The 20,052-nt window shown below is 32.4% G+C and overlaps 1 protein-coding gene across 12 annotated transcripts in view; it reads left to right on the top strand.

Annotated features, from left to right (window-relative positions):
- scalloped (TEA domain transcription factor 1 homolog scalloped) overlaps window positions 1-20,052 on the top strand; it is a 337,742-nt gene that overhangs the window by 301,936 nt on the left and 15,754 nt on the right. For all 12 annotated transcript variants that reach the window (XM_033347952.2, XM_033347948.2, XM_076620563.1 and 9 more), the window contains one exon: window positions 10,309-10,439. In XM_033347952.2, the coding sequence (XP_033203843.1) occupies window positions 10,309-10,439 (131 nt within the window). The remainder of the gene's footprint in view (window positions 1-10,308; window positions 10,440-20,052) is intronic.

Here is a 20,052-nt window from a genome sequence, read left to right as displayed (position 1 = left end):
TTTTGGTTTCCCATAACCACAGCTTTGGTAAATCTTGCCGTTCATCCTATTCTATTTGTTCACGTGTTGTTATCAGACGATTTACATAGGTGCCTGTTCCACCTCTTTATCTCTTTCGAAAAATACGTTTCACTATTTGTTGCGAAAATATAATACACTTGACGCATGGTAAAACTCAAGGCTAAGTATTACGTCCCTTAGATGAGTTTATAGCGAACAGAATCCCGATCCTCGTTGTTCTACTCGTTTTTTATCTGCATCTTTCGTTTTCCCTCCATGGTTAACTCAGTAGTTAATGACAGTTAAGTTATACTTCGCGTATCAAGTCCCAGCTATTATTATGTTCCGGAGAAAAAAGCAAGAATTTCCAATGAAAATAGATGATTCGCAATTGTGTTGTTTTGGAATAGAATTCGCGGGTATGAAATGTCGTGGGTTTTGTATATGTACGTATATAGTTGTTTACGAAATTATTCGAACACTTACCATAGAGAAATTTTATGAATATATTATATGCGTTATACGAAACTTTCTAAAATTTCATTAGTACTATAGCGAGATACGGCTATTTCGATTATAATATTAAAATTTGAAACCAATCCAAAAATGTATGCAGAAGGTACAAGACTTTGATTACAAATATACACTTATGATTAGTGAAAAATTAGTATACAACAACGTAACTAGCACTTTTATACATACCATTAGTGCTAAAAATGTGACTTATTAACATAATGAATAACTGACTGTATAAGTTAGAGATCCTTACGAGATGTATATTTCCAACAAATATCTTGTAACTTGTATATACATTTCCACATCCGTTGCGAACTGCACTAATATAATCAGGATAGTCGTGCTCTAACGAAATTTCAAAATATTTTTTTTAATCAAAATATGCATAGAAAGCTTTTAAGAATGTTCGAATATTTTTTGCGGGCCATTGTAGTTATTGTTGTTTCATCTATTATAGCATTTATGGTTATAAGTTATAAATTTTGATTGCTATTGGAGAAATTATTCAACCGGCAAATAATGCTGTAATAATATTTTGCTTTTAGTTAAACTTCATGATAAAATAATTTAAATCATGAAGTAACATGAAAGTCAAAAAATTAAGAAATTATCTCATAATTAGTATTAATATTAATTTCGTTATTTTCTTCACCTCTGTCATTCAATCTACTTTGTCAAAAGTTTCTCATATACATAGTAGTCTATATATAGTAAATCCTAACATTTATTATTGCTACATCTTTTTAAAGGTAGTTGAAATTTATAGGTTGTTCCATAAAAACTGACTATTGCTTCTAATTATTAACCCATACCAAATACAATAAAGAATGTACCAACTGTCAAAGACACTGTTGAATCTTTAAACAATCTAGTAAATAAATAAAGAAAATTGACAAATTGAGTTTCGATCGTGAAATGTCTCTTTTCGAAGTACTGTGGAACGTTTACACAAAGCGTTTACACATACGGGCATAACGAGTCTTCTTGCAATAAACTGTACTTTGCACGCTGTTCCTGGCGGATTTCTGCGAGAGCCAATGGTAGGATAACCAGAGAGGAACAGGGACAGCACTCTCTTCGTGCTCGTTACTTCGAGTTCGCGATCATAATGGCCTTTCTTGTTAAATTGAGCATCAGCCAAGTGATTTACGTTGATTGCTCGTCGCGTCGCGCATCTACTCCTCTCTCTCTCTCTCTCTCTCTATCTATCTATCTCTCTCTATCTCTGTATATATTTTGTATCTTCTCTTTCACTCTCTGATCGTAACTTTCCCCACTGAAACTGTTCATGGATAGTGTATTGAGTGTGGATCTTGTCGATCTCGCCTACGTCCTACGTCCTGCGACGCCCATTGATCTACGATATTCCATCGAATCGTCCCTTGAAAGATTCGTTGGGAAAAAAGGAATTTTTAAACGTTTTTCTATTGTTGTTGAGATCTAAAGCAGATTTGATTTCTTCATGCTTGATGTTGCGTATATCTATGTATGCAGCATTATACTTCAATCCTTAAATTCGCCATTTCTCTACCGGTTTTTGTTTTTTTTTTTTTTTTCTTTAAGAAATCAATTATTCTAACTAAGGAATATTTATGCACCAATTTTGAAAATTGAGATATATGAGTTTCAGTACCTTGTTTGAGTGGAACATGTATGTCCCTGATATTAAGACAAGTCGAACGACCTATCTACGACACTATGACCTTAAAGTGACCCTGAACCTTGAAATATTGTTAAAAATTATTTTAGCTAATTATTTACATCAGGATAGATGCCACCGATTTTGATGATCAATCTTCAAATATATCGCCAGGGTCAGTATTCGGAATAACTTTTCCCTATGCATGTTAGAGTCACTCGGCCTTGCTTTCCGTGATATCGCGAAAAACTCCAATAGAATTTAGTTTACTATTACACTTTATTATAGAATAGATAGCTGCTTTTTTATATAACTCAACATAAACTTAATTCATTAAAGAGGGAGATAATCATTCTTAATAATATATAAATAAAAAAGAAAGAGTAATGGATTATGGATTCGGCTAGAGTAATATCCCACCGCTACTATTTTTGTAACTTCGTTTTTTTATCATTTATATTCAAGATCAATGTTTCATTCGATTGCAGATAGACGGTGAAATAGCCTGAAATTTCTCTAGGGAAATAGTCCACTCTGTAGTCTCTTTTTATTGGATTTCAACGCTTTGAAACTCAAGTTTCTTTATAGCTAACCTATGTTTTTAGCCAAAAGCGTACCCAATTTATCGTTGATTTTGCAAGAAATACACAATTTTTTAAATATTTTCAATCAAATACTACACTTGTAGAATTAATTTCGTAAAGTATATTCAATATAACTTACGCCACGCTAAATTATAATACATATATTTGACAACGTTATAGTAGATTAAATTACAGCTTATAAGTAATTTTTTAGAAAGAAATGGTATATATTTATTACTACAAATATATAAAATTCTACCGCATTATTGATTACTATCAAATTTATATGAAAGTAACTAAATGACAAGCGTAACAATTATTATTAATGTATTCCTAAAGGGAATGAAAAAAAAGAAAAAAATGTAATGTAACTCACAAACTTCTTAGGATAAAACTTATCAGATATTACAAAACCTTCAATTTATTTAACTTATTTAAGAAAGGTGGGATCTACAAGTCATTAATATAATATTAAACCTATTGTTTCTATAATTTCTTGTAGATATAAGAAGTGTATTTAATTTTTGTGATATTGCATTTTATACTTTGTTATTTCTTTTCTCTTAATAACAATGAAATTGAATATATTGTATTACGCATGAATAGTATATGTCTCAATGCGTCAAGAAATTTCGTGGAGTTAACTTATGCTTTAATATTTTATTTATCTTTACTATAATATTTTATATTTGAGGGGTGTTTTTAGACTTTTACGACTGACTGTACGCTCGTATACCTACTTATTTTCATCATATCATTTCATACCATATACTTGTCCTCAGGCCAATTTGTACTCGGACTCGTGATAACGATATCTGATGAAGAAATTATAATTATAAATGCATTCTTATATAGAGTATTTGGATGTTTGATCCACGATGCAGCGAATAATTGTCAAACGGCAAAAGAATGTTCGTTTGCACTTTTATTTTACTAAAGTGGAGAAAGAACGAGCATTCGCTTGCTTAATTTAAACCCACCTAAACGCACTTTAACACGTTATCTGCCATGAGAAGTACAACAATAGCCGCGAGTATGAACAATTGATTCTCAGACACTGCAAATTGCAATAGTCAGGGAAAGTATGAATCAGCGTATGATTCACATGAACTTTAATGCAAACTTCAACTATGTGGGTCACACAAATTATATGTTGTTTCTAAGCAAAAAGACAACGAAGAGGTACGGCTTTCCAAAAAAATACATTCATTGACACTTAAATCGCTATTCTACTCAAGGATGGGACATTTCCAGGCAGAAGAAACTAAATATTTATGATTATTGCGACAGTTAAAATATTAGTGTGTGTAAATATTAAACAAAGAATTAACTTCGAGGAATAGAACTTTCTAAATATTCTCGATAAGCTATGCGCTGAAAAATTGGTCAAATCTAAATGGAGATCTCAAGAAAATGATCGTTTCAATACACGAAACCCGAGAAAAGACAAATAAACTCGAAGTAGCTCCTTTGTAACATGGTTTTCCATGCGGATCCAATTCGATGCGAGCAACCCCCGTTCGAAGAATGTTCGGCCTTCAAAAACAGAGGAGGAACGCGACCAGTAGCGGCGCGTGGTTCATAGCGGGCCATTTAACGGTCTTTGCGAAATTGAGTCATCACGCGGTTCGCCTGGAATCTCGAATATTTTCCTTCCGATGCTTCAGAGTTCTCCGTAACCTTCCCCCGCCTGTTTTCCCCTTTGCCATGCCACCCTCTCGCCATCTCTCTTACGATGTCCGCTTCCTCTCCTTTGCCAACAACCACCATCACTCTATTCGAGACGTCTTCGAGGATGTTCGAGTTGTCCGTAAGATATCGGCCAATGAAATGGAAGAACGAACGACTCGAGCCAAGTCAAGTATGAGGAATAATCATGGAGTATGGAAGAAGTATTTTTTGACTTGAGTATTTTTGTGCATTTGTGAGAAATTTAAGGACAAGAGACTGTATAGAACATACGTAAAAGATTTCTGTCTCTATTTAGGTTCAGAGCATTTCAATACTATTTTACTTTCGATATCTTTGGTATTTTAGTCTTCCTTTCGTATTTCTGTAGAAAACCGAACTTTTAAGTATCTTTTATAATACAAATTCGTATCCGAAAGACACAAAAATCAATGAAAAAATTTCGGTTTTTCTAAAAATACAACATCTCGATTCATCTATAATTCACTTTAATTTCGTTGAATATTTCTGGAAAAAGTTTCTCTTCGAAAGTTCCAATAAAATGTTGCACTTTATCTAAAAATACAATATCTCAATTCGCTGATAATAATTCACGACAATCCCACTCAAAGAGACATAGAAATTCTTGAAAAAACTAAATCGTCGTCTAATTTTAAATTTTTGCTTATTATTTGTTACCAGCATTCCCCACAACATAAATTTCAATTAAAGAAACCCAATTCCTAACCAAACATTCACAAAACAATTTTAATTATGGCAGTTTTAATCTTTAGAAATATAAATATGATATATTTTATTTGTAACAAAAATGGAATTGTGTATATATAAAAAGACAATTCATCTTCCACGATTAACAGGTTAAAAGTACCAAATATCCTAGAAATATATCTCAGTCCAGCCATAATATTCACCGTAAATCTATCCAAAGAATCAAAAACTCTTCTAAAAAATAAATCCACCTGTTCCATCGAACATTCGTATCTATACATCGACTAAAGAACATCCGTAAACTTTCTCGCGAATCGAAAACGTTGGAAATGAATCGGTTGGCCGATTGAAAAATGGCCTCGATCGATGCAATCTCAATGGGACAATCCAGCGGGAAATGACAAGCGATATTCGATCATGAAACGTAATCTAAGAGGTAGGAACAAAAACAAACGAGAGAGAATAGAAAAGGAGGGAGGCGGGGGTGAACGATGAATTGATTTCCAGTCGATTGAATCGAGTAAATGGCATTCTATGTGGCACCTTATCGTTGCTTAGATTTCACAGCCGTTAAGACTTTACGGCCGTGCCCATAAAACCGGCGCCAGACGACATCAAACGCGTCGTAATTGAAATAACGTTTACCATGCAGTAACCAGAATCACGTCACTTCGTTTCGATAAACAGCTGTGGTCAAAAGAAAATTTAAAATTGGAACTTGCTAATACGAGTATTAGTAACTTTGTACTAGACACTTTTCACCATATAAATACTATTATTTTGCTAGTCTATTCTTCATTTACGTCTATGCATCGCTCTTGCAGAATAGAATTTCGTTTTCTAAAATTATAATAAAATAATATTTTTAAATATTCGATCGTTGCTGCACACACCAAAGAACTTGCTCCAAAGAATTCCTCGTTTGCCGTTCGTTGAGATTCTCTGATATATCGTAATGTCGAGACTAATTCAATAAGATAGGCTTTAAATTGTTTTGCGCGCGATTTATCGATATTAATCCTAGATATGTATAGCTTAAGATATATGTAGAATAAGATACTGAAGCAACGTTGAAGTAAATGAGAGAGAGAACATTTGTATTGGTTCTGACAAAAATATATTATTTTCAAAATTGTTGTGTAAAAAGTACTGTTGTGAAAGAAGTTGTGAAAAAAAGTTAATCTTTCTTCAAATTCAATAAATTTTCTAAAGACTTTTAAAAATATTAGATTATCAAAAAACATGAATTTTTAAGTGTCTGGTTACGAATAACCATTATCTACTAACCAAAAAAAATCTGCCATCGATAATGGTTACCGGTAACCAAAGAGGTTTTGGTTAAAAGATAAAATTCTTTTGCATCACATAGTAATAAGTTTGGTAATATGTGTAAGAGATGAAATATTTTTTAATCAGTAAGCTTTACAAATTACAAATTCTCTAACTGTTTTAGTTTTTTCCTATTTGATGCAAAATTGTACGATTTTGAAAAAGTAGTATACAACCTACAACTTGTAACTTGCAAGTAGTCTTACAGTACAGTATAGTCTTACAATCTTTTACAAGTTCTAAGTTATATCATTAATATTATGAGTTTACTTTGATATTACTAATTTCATGTTATTTGCAGTTTACAAGCGCTCATAGCAAAATCATTGTTGCGCCCATATTACAAATGAGTTAACGAAGTAGAATTTGTTTATAACTTTTTTCTAGCCTTATTCCAAATCTAAGTTTATAGCGTTTCACAAGTTTTATTGCTTTCGTTACAAAAACACGAAAACTATCTGAAACTGTGTATTCAGAATGCCATGTTGATTCTGTACGCATTTACTATACTACGCGTATGCTACGCGTAGGACGAAAGATCATACATATTACAATAACGATTCTTGTATATAACGATAAGTAAACTACGGATATTTGTGCAAATTAGTATTTTTATAAACATAATTTACAAACTGGAACTTATAACTAGATAGGGATATTAGATAGAGTTTCGTTTATTAAACATTGTAGAAGATACTGTACTTTAAATATCTAATATATTTCTACTATATATTGCGTGCATTCTGTACACTTCTTTGTCTTTAAATTTCTCATAAATGCATAAAAACCCGCAGTCTAACGATAAGTAGTAAGGAGATTGAGGAAATTAGATACTTAAGAAATTTGTTAAAAATAAAAAGACACGTTTAGATTGGATCTAAAATGAATAGGTTTAAAATAACTATAAGTAATTTATAAATTCTAAAGTGCACTTTTGAATCGCATAACTCCTTTTATAACTGATAATCCTAACAGTAATAATTGTTAATCCCAATTGTTATTGATATTCATCAACTGAAAATCGAAGGATGACGAACACAGTAATATAAAAAACGAGGCACTCGTTTCACAACTTTTCTAATATTGAAATAACGATTCTTGTCTCTCGAATCTCGGACTAATCGAAATCATGGAACAAACGACGCAAGGGGGGCGACGTGAAATATTTAATCGTAAATACATGGAAGCGCGCGGTAGCAATCGAATTTTTTTTACGATTTCACACGGCTCAATAAACCGTGATAACATCACTGTATTATTTCGGGGACACGGACGCGAGAGAGCGCCACTCGGTTCGATCGACCGATTTCCATTATGAAAAACAGAGAAAAAAATCGAACAAAAGGAAAACGAAAAGGGGGAGGGAGGAAAAAGCGATCAACACTGGCACGATTCAACACAAAAAGAGAAAAAGTCGTTTAAACGCGCAAATAGAACGTCCGCTCATTGTCGAGCGAAAGACCCTTCCGCGTTTTCATCGGCCCTCAAAAACTGGGTGCAGCTTACACTCGAATTAATTTGAGTTCACATGCGTCCAACAGTTTCCCCGATTTTCCTATGAAACAATATTTTCGTTTCATCGTTTCTTATTTTCTTTGTAGATTTCTACACGACGCTCCTTTTCCTTGGTATCGCGTCAAATAATGAATAATCTTATTTCTATAGAATTATATCTATAGAATTAATACTAAACATTAACTTGTTCATATATATTTTTCATTTATCGCAGCAATGACGTAACTGAAAATTTGTAGTTTTTTAATTTCTTAGTTATTTATACACCGATCATTCGAGTTTGTACTCTGTTATGACAATGAAAAATTTGCTCATGAATTTCTTCGATAAATGTACGATCCAAACAAGGAACGTAGTTCGCATTAAATAAAACTGTCTCAGAAGTCAAACTAATTAACTCCATTTATTGTTATTACTTTCCCAGTTTCATTATGTAAATATATGATTAGTATTCAACTTTGAAGGAGGAAATGACTTGCTATATATAATTTCTATAATATTTATAAATTTATTTATCACAAAAGACAACACAAGTAATGATAAATTTCGAAAATTTTAAATTTTGAAAACTGCGTGTGTAATATCATTTCTTTTCTCAAATGACGGAGTTGTGGCTTCCGAACGACTCAAATGATAAAAGACTTTAACTTTTAGCGAGGTTCGATGCAGAAAGACGACGAACTTTCGGAAAGAAGTGGTTGCTGAGGAAAACTGAAGGTGCAATCTTTGCCGACTAGTGGAATTCATGAAACGGCGCGGAATTGATTTCGATGTATTTGAAAGTTTCCTCTTTTCCAGGTTAATTGATTTGAGTTTATAAAGCAAATGGGGTAATATTTCTATTGAATTTTCTTTAATTAAGAGCGTAGTTTTTTGAAAATTGTTTCTATGTTTATCATATTAATTGGATACGAGATTAATCCTTAACTGGTATGATTGAATCATGAATTGGATTTGAGCTGATTTACTTAAGACTAATGACCGATTTTAAATTCCGGATTAAAAATTCTATAAATTCAGTGTTGTCACTTTTTCTTACTTTACTTCTCGCAACGTTTCCTATAATATGCAAAAAAAGTGAATGGAAATATTTCTCTTAATGGTTACATAATGTATTATGATAATGACATTGAGAAATATTGTAGAAATTTTTGGAATTGTGTACAAGTTTATGATGATAAAAGAATTAGGATTGAACATAAATGATCAATGGCTTGCCATTGAGGGTTTTATTTGTATTCTGTATGTTAGACGATAAATCTTTATTACATAAAATGCAAGATATAGACGATAAATAAAACGATGTACGCTCAACTCAAATAATTAAATTCCCAAACTATGATTACAGAAACACTGACTGAACAAAGTACAGTCGAATCTCGGTAACTCGAACCTCAAAGGAAGAACTAAAATCTCGAAGTTGTAGAAATTCCGACTTATCGAAATTTTAGAGTAAAGGAGGTTTAACGAACGAAACTTCGACATACAGAAGCTTTATATGAAGGCACAATTACATTCACCTTTTCAGAAAGCGTTAGAATTTTAAGATTCCTGTTAGAACTCATTTTATTCATTGTACATAAATTCAAAAGTAAAAGACGTGGAAGATGACAGCAATTATATGTTCTATTGACGAAAAACGATTAACTTCCGTGAATATGCACGTAGCCGAAAAGCAAAGAAATAGGCATACGGCTTGTGTCGTCTTATGTTTTCCGTCTTATGTTATGTTGAGACAATTCTAACAGTTGGAAGACAAGGATACAATATCGAATTGCAGAAACAGGAGCGATAGAAGTTTAACTTATAAAGATGAATTTAGAGTTGTAAAAGTCTGGCTATTCTAAACTCGAGTTATAGAGGTAAAATAACGCAGATAGCATATAATTCGAATTAAAGTAAGTTTTATTTCAACTATTAGAATTTTTCATAGCGAAGTGGAAGAGAATGGAAAAAATTGTAACCTTCTTATAGAGGTTTGACTTATCGAGGTTCGACCTCGAACATTTTCATAGTATCAAATTTTTATAATCATATGAAAGTACTATTACATCATATGAAATTTAATATATGTATCTATACATAAACGCAGTTGATTAAAATATAAATGCTATAACAAATACGAGTGCCGAATGATGTGTCGATACTTTTTACAGCCACTGTATGTCATCTATAACTGTATGATCCAACGATACTACCTGAGAGTTAGGATGATTAACTCTAATAATTCAATTATTACTTTAATTCACATTTTCTATAAATTTGAAATGAGTCAGAAACGAAGAACAAATGCAGTTTTCTAATCGCTTATTTTTTGGTGTTTTTCAGGTCGAAACGAGCTGATTGCTCGTTACATCAAACTGAGGACAGGCAAGACGAGAACGCGAAAGCAGGTCTCTTCTCACATACAAGTGCTTGCTAGGCGAAAACTTCGCGAGATCCAAGCGAAACTCAAAGTGGTGAGTATCTGAATACCTCTTGTACCATGTGTTTTTCTTACACTTCTATTTTTATTTTTCGTTCATTTTTTCATTCATATATATCTATCCCTAATAAACGCGTTACAACAATGTCAAACATTTTTATCGACACTTATATACGCTTTACAAAGGTAAAACATTATCATTTTGCTTAAGCAGTAATAACAAAATTTATTATTTCTGATTGTTTAAAAATGAATATTCATATTACTATTAAATTGTAGTATTATTTTTGAAACGAGAAAATATAGTACTAAAAATGATTATCTTTGTTTGTTCAGAGAAATTAATAATAAAAAGTATCATTTTTACTTGTTTAAGAAGAATTATTAAAAATTATTATTTATATTATCTGGCAATGAAACATTTGGAACATAATTTTATTTAGCTTTATACACACTACCAGTCATAAGCATTCGAATATGTGGAAATTAAATATGAACAACAGAAAAATAATATTTGATATATGATAATTTTTTTTTAAATAAAGATGTTTGAATTAAACATCGATTTATGAATGTGTTTAAGGGAAGAAACACTGCAAAATAAGGTAAACAGTAAAATTATTTTGACAATTTTGTTCGAGCAAACAATGCAAGTGACAAAAAATGTTGAACCAATTTTATCAATCTTCCTGTTGTATTTTTTTCGAAAGGTATACTGCAGCTTTTACATTAACAATAGTACATAATTAATGTGAAATCAAAACAAAAATATTTAAGAAATATTATATAATCTAAATCCATGTGTGTCGCAGGGCATGTGAGGAAAAGTCAGTCTTAGAATAAAAATATACAATACTCCCCTTTTTAAAAGAAAACATTAATAAAAAGAATATCTTTTAGTAATTTAATTACGTTGTCCTTACTCTTTTTACTATACCAGATTTATAAAGAAAAACAAGGAAGCAGAAAGTAATAATTTATAAGAATTATATAGATATATATAATTTGTAAAAAATTTATTTATTAAAAAATAATAACAATTTTTAACCTTAGATTTAGGATGTTTCGTAACACATTGAGACATGGAGTATATTCTAAATAATGGATCAATTATTGCTCCAATGCATGACATTTCTATAATTTACATACAAAAATCAATCTTTTGCATTATAATGTTTTATAATAGTTACATAACGCTATAATACCATTCAGCAAACAAATAATTAAGATAATGAAACTACCTATGAGGTAGTTCATAAAAATTAAAGAAGCGTTTAAATATTTCTGAGCAAAAACGGAGACGAAGACTACCTACACGAAACAGAACATGATTTATAACATATAGATCATATTTTAATTTTATAGGAAAGAAATTTTATGTGAACATTTAAAATGTAATGATATTTAACACAAAGGAAACATTTCTTATTAAACATTCGGTTTTCGTACTATAGTAATTAATCCTGCTAATATTAAAAATATCCTTAGATTTTACAAAACTTCGTGAATTTATCAATTATTTAAGAAATGTTTTATTAATTCGAAACATTATTCTCCTTTTCAACTATGTTATATGCATTAATACATTGTTGGCCGGAGACATATCAATATGCATTGCGTTACTTAAATGTTGTTGTGCGGAAACATATTCCGAGATATTTAGAGAAAAATATGCAGTTAAAACCACCGTACGAAGTTGTTATAATGTTAAATTCATGAAGTGTTTATCATTCATCTTCTATCATATTAGGTTTTCTCCTACCCTTTTATGTACACAAATTATAATATTATAATACTTGTATAAAATTATAAAGTTATAAACATAATTATGTTATCATTTAATTGTCAAAAATGGCGCAACGCGATTTTTTTGGTGAAGAAATTTTCGGTGAATTTTATGCAGATACTTTAATCATCCGAATGACAATACTAGTGATTCGGAAGATGATAGTCATTCAGAAAATATATAATTCTGACTCACTACCATATGAATATTAAACTGCTAAAAAGATATAAAACCTCCGTAATCGATTCTGATACTGAAAGTGAAAATGGCACTCACGGTGTTGGAGAATGCTCTTTTACTTTCATTGAAGATTGAATTGAAAATATTATACAGAAATTAAAATTGCATAAAAAATAACCGATCACAGGCTATTCTGCATAAATCCTCCGGTCAACAATGTGTTAAGCAAGCACTCTCTTTTAAATAGCATTTATTACATTTTTCTTCTGTCATTTTCATATACAATTATATGACTCTAATATCTAGTCTTCCAAAACAGCACATCCACGCATACGACATTCGATATTTTCAATTTTTCGCCTCAGCTCATTCATTTCTCTTTCACTCTCTCTCTCTCTCTCTCTCTCTCTCTCTTCTCTCTCTCTTCTCTCTCTCTTCTACCTCTTACACAAATTTTTCTTTTTCATTTGCAAACGATTCGGGTTGCTTCAGAATTAATTGTCAATAGAGAATTCGTTCGATCAAGAACGGCGTACAGGAAGGTTTGTAGCGGAATAAATCACGCGTAAAAATGAACCCAGGCCCGTTTAATCAACAGCTGAATTATTAAAGCGATTTGGGAACAATTGCGCGGCTGTTAATAAATCACAGAACGCTGCGTTTGCCGCTTTCATTCGGCGATGAGGACCGTCGATATAAACCGGAGGAAAACAGAGAGATAGAGAGAAAGAGAGAGAAAGAGAGAGAACCATGCAACACAGGATTGTTCGTACAGGGAACAGTCAATAGTGAATGCACAAATATAAAAAGAAGACAAAACGAACGTGTAAATTAAGCAATTCGACCGTGTTTTACGCAGTTAATCAGCACTAACGTATAGAGGCACGCGTTGCTGAAGCATGAGTTTATTTCCGGCTTCGATGTATCTGTCAAGAGACGGTGGAAAAAAGCAGTTAATTTCAATTGAAAGGAATTTGTTTGGATAATGAATGATCGTTTTCATAATGAAGACAATTATAGGGAATAAATTATCATAAGGAATTAATAGAAATATAAATAAAGAAAATAAAAGTTATAAAGTTAGAAAGTTATAAAGAAAATAAAACAATAAAAAAGGATTATAAATAATACAAGAGAAGAAATGAAGAAACTGTAGTTAATTTCAGCTCGGAATTGCATGATTTATTATCGGTTATGATGATTAGAATCGGTTTCGTTTTCATAATGAAGGAACAGTTTGTCTTCAATTTAGTAGCTGTAAATAGTTTTTGGAAATATGGTTACAGAGCAGATTTAAAAGAGAATCGTTACAGAAGGTGTTTTCTAGTATATGAAAAAAGTGCAAAACGCGAGAAATTCTTAATATTTCAATATATCTTAAAAAATGGAAACGCTGAATAGTATATCATACGCATTAACCTAATACAAATGATCTATTCCTAAAATACTACGGATTTTATTTATGGAAAGGTAAAAACAAATAAAAATCATAAATCTTTTTGTGAAACTATAAACAAATCTGACTACGTTAATTAATAAACCGCAAAAAATGGGGATCAGAGTTACAAGTTGTCAAAAAATTTCAAAAAACGCCTGGTGTGCACATCGAAACGCTTGAAGCTTTGTCGGAATTACAGAGCGACTGCATCTGGTACTGCAGTGGCCGCATACCGCGAGCATTATTCAGAGAAGCACCCGGTGGCAGGACAGGCCAGTGTGTGACGTAATTTTCTGGTTTCCGCGTTTCACGTGGGGTGTGAAACACCAGCCGGTGACCCTGCTTATGCTATCCAACCGGAGGCCGATTTATTCCGCGAGAAAAGAATTTTTAGGCACAGTGTTTACGTTTCCTGTGGTCACACCTTATTTAATTTTCTACGCGGTCGAGCAGCCATTAAAGACCATTCGCGGCGAACCGTACCGTCGCCGTATTTTTTCCAAAATTCGCCAACGTTCTCTTATCAAAGTTCTCTGAACCACTGGGAACGACACCGTTAACTTCCGTGGAACGCTAAAATTCTCCAAGTTTGTGGTATGATATCCTAGGACAATTGAAGAGTTCGTAGGATTTTTTTTAGAGGATTATATAGAAATTGCCAATGAATAGCTTCAAAATGTTCGTTTATTGTTAAAGATAAAATGAATTTAAAGATGAAGCAAATACAAAGAGCTATATTAGAATGAATTAATTGATTTTAGGATCTTTTTCGTTACATGAGCTCGTTTTAGTATACATTGAACTAAATACATAATGTGTGTTCAGTATTTAGAGATAATGTGTTCTAGACACAATCTATGCAGAACAAAATTATTACCTAATATTATTGTATAATATTATTGTATTCTAATTTTACTCGTAAAAACTGATCATTATAGCATCCATATGTTTTAGAAACGTTCGTTGTAGCAATTCCTACTCTATCAAAAACGTGATTAGTAAGTAAATGCCTACATTTTTGTTGATTTTCTAATTTTAATGTCGTTTTATGATTAAACAGAAGAAGAACATACATTGCGTTAATAACATATTTGATAATAAGACAAGTGAAATCTTATGAGTAAATTGTACAAATTACAAATTAATCTGATCATCGTATTTGACGAAAAATGATAAATCTTAAAAACGAATTCTATATAATCTATAACTTGCATCTTATTAATTTAATGATATTTACTAATGTTATAAGATACACATGTTTATGTCTCGAAATAAGTAACTCGCTATTCTTTCTTCCCTACTTGAACTCGCCGACAGAGTGAGAGAGCCGGGAATGAGTAAGAGGTCTGTACAAGCGAAAAGCTATAAATTTGCATCATTTAGTAGAAGACGAATAGAATATGTGTAATGCTGTCTCACTTTAGTATTAGCAATCCTGACGTGTTATACGCTCATTTATGATTTGTCGCTATCTGGAGTCTCTCGCTTGTTCTCCGTGTTCTTTCTTGTTCCGTTCGAGAAAAAAGTCAAAACATATAATATATCTGTCTCATATATTTGCCTCGAAATAAGTAATTGTGTTGCTTCCGAGGGAAAGCTGTACGTTTCTTTAACTACACCTTTTTACTACAATGCTTTGAATTATTAATATTCATAAAAAAATGTATCTTTGAATTTTGGTGAGTTGACTTTCCACATCAAAACTGATAAAATAATGATTAAAGTAAGGGCAAAGGCCTCCAGGCCCTGTTTGCAATCGTACACTCATCTGATTTTATTCACGTTTGCACTGTACGGTTAGCATCTAAAATGTATCTAAGTGGTATCATACATTTGTAGGTGACATATGTATGATAGTTTGGAGATTAAATCATTGTATTGCACTTCATTTTAGAATAGATCATTTTAGCCTATATTCTGTATTCTGTGTCTATATGTCTAACATATAGAATACAAGTTAACCCTTGATAGTCAAACATTAGTTCAACCTTAACTTTTTACTGTTATAAACTTTTAAACAATTCTAAAAAAATTCTATATTTATCAACATCGTTATTATATTAAAGAATTATTAAAACAAATATTTTCATTCAATCCATTTTCAATAAAAATAAAGATTTTTTTCGAAGAAGTCTATACCAGAAGGTCGTGTAATTCCGATCTTTTCACTCATGTTTTTTTTTTTTAATATCTCGAAAATTATAGCCGAGCGATATTATATGTATGTATATGCAAAAGTTGTTCAAGATGGTGATCTTGGCAACATATCTCAAAGTTATTGAAATGAGTGAGGTGTATCGTATTCTAGATAATTATACGAATTCGATCCAACCTGTTGTAGTCTCCGATGATTCAATGATACTAGTTAAGAGTTAGATCGCATCAAACTGAAAGCATTAAAACAATTAATTCGTTTCACCCTTTTTACGTATTTTGGTTTCAATAGACTTAATACATTAGTCGCCGTATACGAATTTTTCCAGGAAACACATTCTTCGGAGAATCAGGCCGCATCATCTATATCCCCCAAAATAATCCTGCGTCGAGCATTATAGTAGAATTGATTGTTGCGGTGTAAACGCAACTCTCTCTCTCTCTCTCTTTCTCTCTCTCTCTCTCTCTCTCTCTCTCTCTCTCCGCCCTCCCAATAACTGACGATACATCCAAAAACGGGCGAACGGCATTTCAGAATGTCGATAAACATGTCCAGCCCGTTACCCGGGCCAATCCTGCATTCCTCACGTGTATTTGCGCGATGAGGGGCTGGCCGCGGACAGGGACAGAGCGATTGTACCGTGACAGAGCGATTGTACCGTAACAGACAGAGAACAAGCGAAAATTGAAAAAAAAGGAGGGTGGAAAAAATAGAGAAAGGGAAGGTGGAAAATAAAACAGAAAAAAACGAGGTGGAAGAGAAAAAAATAACACGAGAACAGCCACCCTCTCAATTAACCGAATTGATTTTCTACTGCAGATTCGTCGGTAAAGAACGGTCCCGCGGAATGAAATGGATTTTTCGCATGCAGTGCGCGCCCGATTTCACGATAATAATTTTTCCCTCTCTATCTGTCTTTATCTCTCTATCTGTACCCTTTTTTTCTCCCGTACGTTTTCCCCCTTTTTTCTATTAAATTCGAAAATTCGCTCGTCTGCATTCCTTTCAAAGAAATCGCACCGCGTGCAAAATAGGAGCAGTACCTATACATTTTACATATGTATAAGAGCGGCGTGGTCGATTTTTATGTGAAGTATTGTATGTAGTTTTCTGTGTATGCGTAATTGAATTTGCGATTATGTGTATTCGTGAATGTGACATGAGTGAGTGAAAGTACTCAACCATCTGATGAATAAAGAGAAATAAGTGGTTTTTAGGCTTATAGTGGCAAATGTTTAAAGTGGAAAATGTTTACGCATAAGTTTAACTAATTATATTATAAAAGTTTTATTTCTGTAATGTAGGATTTAAATATACATTTCTTGCAATTTGAAGCATTATAAATATAGAGCGGATTTCGAATTTTTATTTTAAGTAATAATTACAAACTAAAAGTAGAGTTAGTTTTTAGAACTGCCAGAGTAGCCAAGATAACCAATTTGAAAGTTTTCGTAGAAATGTCGTAAGTTTACAACGGTTTGTAGATTATTGCACTTTTAATTTAAATGATTTTTCGTAAAATATATAAACAAAAGCTGCAAAAAGAATTTTTAATCAATGGTTAATCAAATTTGGAATCAATGGTTACTATAATTATGTCAAAAAATTTTATGGAAAAACCGAAAGAATACGAAGAATCAGCAAGAAAAATAACCTACCTTTGAATACCTTCGTTATTCGCTGTAATTCAAAACATCTGCCTGAATCATTCTTATCAAATCAACTGGACCCTCCAAATCTCACTATAATACAAATAACAAAAACTCAACCAAATAACTAAATCAATCAATAAAAGGAAGCGACAATTCAATCTGAACCAATGCAGCAGCCGATTCCGCAAAAATGGTGTTCCCCTGCTACATATAAAAGGATAGAAGATAACAGAGAGAGAGAAAGAGAGAGAGAGAGGGAGAGAGAGAGAGAGAGAGGCAACAGGCAAAAGTTCACAGTTTTTCACCGTACACGTTGACCGAAGAGAAAGGCTTTATCGCTGTGCATTGTTACGCGGCACGCTTCATTTCGAATGGGCAGAGCTTGTAATGGCTCTTCCATTACGGATTTATGAACGAAATTGAAAAGGCCTGTACCGGGTTGAGGGGCGGAGGAACGTGAGAGGGGATCATGGAAGGGTTGGTACACGCCAATTTCCCGGATATCACGGGAACGAAGCTCTCGCGTTCGCTTCGTCAGCAATTTTCGACAGTGCGGGGGTGGCGCTGATTAAAACGACGGCTTTCCGATAAAAGCACAAAATTCCCGCGAATTTCGCGACCCAAAACCAGCCTTGTTTCTGCAATCAACTGCATTGCCGTTTCACTCGATAGCGATCGATGACATCAACCGCGCTCAGGTCGGGCTTAAAACAGCGACAGAACGAAGGGGGCGAGGGAATGGGGATGCAAGGGGTTGGAAATTCAGCGGCGAGAACGAAATTATGCAGGCAACCAGGGGAAATCATTCATCGATTTAATTTTACACAGTTTGATCTGTGTGGATACACAGTAGGGAATAAATAGAAGCTTTCTTCGATCTTTCATGGGAATTTTAAATTTTTTAATGGAATATTCTTTTTTTGGTAGTGTGTGTTAGTAATTTCATTAGTGTTGTTTGTTATTTTATATTATGTTTGGTTTTTATAGACAATTTATTCGTGAATTTAGACTCTGTTTCTTTTTTTAGTTTGCTTTAACACGTTGTGGGCTGTAGAATTTGTGCAAAGTTTTGCATCTGTGGCCGAGGTAGTGTATCCTAATTTTCATAAAATATAATTTTCAATCTACTCTTCTGTAAAAACAAAGGAGTATTCTCCAACGCCGTGAATGTCATTTCCATTTTCAACATCAAGATCGATTACTATGGTTTTCTGATTTTTTGTCTTCTTGTTGATCCTATTCATTATTATTCATCATCTGAATCAGAACTGTATTCTGTGGAACTATCATCATCCGAATAACTAATATTGCCACTCGAACAATCAAAGCATAAAATTGCATAACATTTACCGAAAATTTCTTCTTCTCTTGTAATAAAATTATATTTATAATACATGAAAGATCAGAAAAAAAGCCTAACATAACCAAATGTGAATGATAAATCATCACAAATTTTACAACGAACTTCATTAATTTTAAGCTCTGTATATATATCTCCAACCAACAGTGTATAAATAATGAAATTTTCGATACTGAAACACACCTGCTGAGGAGTCTCAAAACAGTTGTTATATTTACTCCATAATTAAACAAAATTATAGATGATTTGCGTCGTAATGCAATTTAATTTAATGCTTGGCACGATAAAGAAGCTATATGTAACTACCTATATATTAACAATTATATTAAGGCATACGTGCAATTTGAAATATATAGTCAACATTAAATACTAAGATTTTATTAAGAATAGGAAATATCCTAAAAATGTTAAGCAAACATGCATGTGTAAGAAAATGAAACTTTGGTTTCGGTTATTCGTAATGTTACCAAAGTTGTACAATCTTTCTGTCAAATTATAATTGTTTAGTAAACATATAATTTAATCCTTAAATGCATAATATTGTAATTCGGCAACATAATGTAGCATCTCTAGTATTTTACCAGTATTCGAATATATCTAATACCACAGAGAATACATACCGGAGTGTGTGTAGTAAGATATCGTTATAACGGAATAAATGGAGTTTCTATATCCAGACAAAAATTAGTTTTTATTTCATAATTTTTGTGTGCTATAAATCTACTATGTCTTTTTTACATTTACAATATTACAATGCTTATATTTAGGATGTTAAAATACTTTAGAAATCGTACTACGCAACCAACGGAACATGCAATACATATGTTACTTTTTCGCGATAATCCAGGATTGTACACATATGCATGTTCTATACATATAGTCATTTGGCAACAGACAAAATTCTAGATAGAAATATACAAAGCTGATTTATATTAGAAGACATCTCATCTATTTTGGTGACCTTAGAACATGTTGCCAAGGTCATCGTTCCGAACAACTTTTCCATATACGTGTTACCACCGATCGGCCTTAGTTCCTTAGATGTTCACAGAAAACTCCAATAGAATTTAGGTTTC

This window comes from Bombus vancouverensis, chromosome 8 (genome assembly GCF_051014615.1).
Source record: "Bombus vancouverensis nearcticus chromosome 8, iyBomVanc1_principal, whole genome shotgun sequence".
In the NCBI taxonomy this organism is placed as follows: Eukaryota; Metazoa; Arthropoda; class Insecta; order Hymenoptera; family Apidae; genus Bombus; species Bombus vancouverensis.
This window is presented reverse-complemented; position numbering and strand designations above follow the sequence as displayed.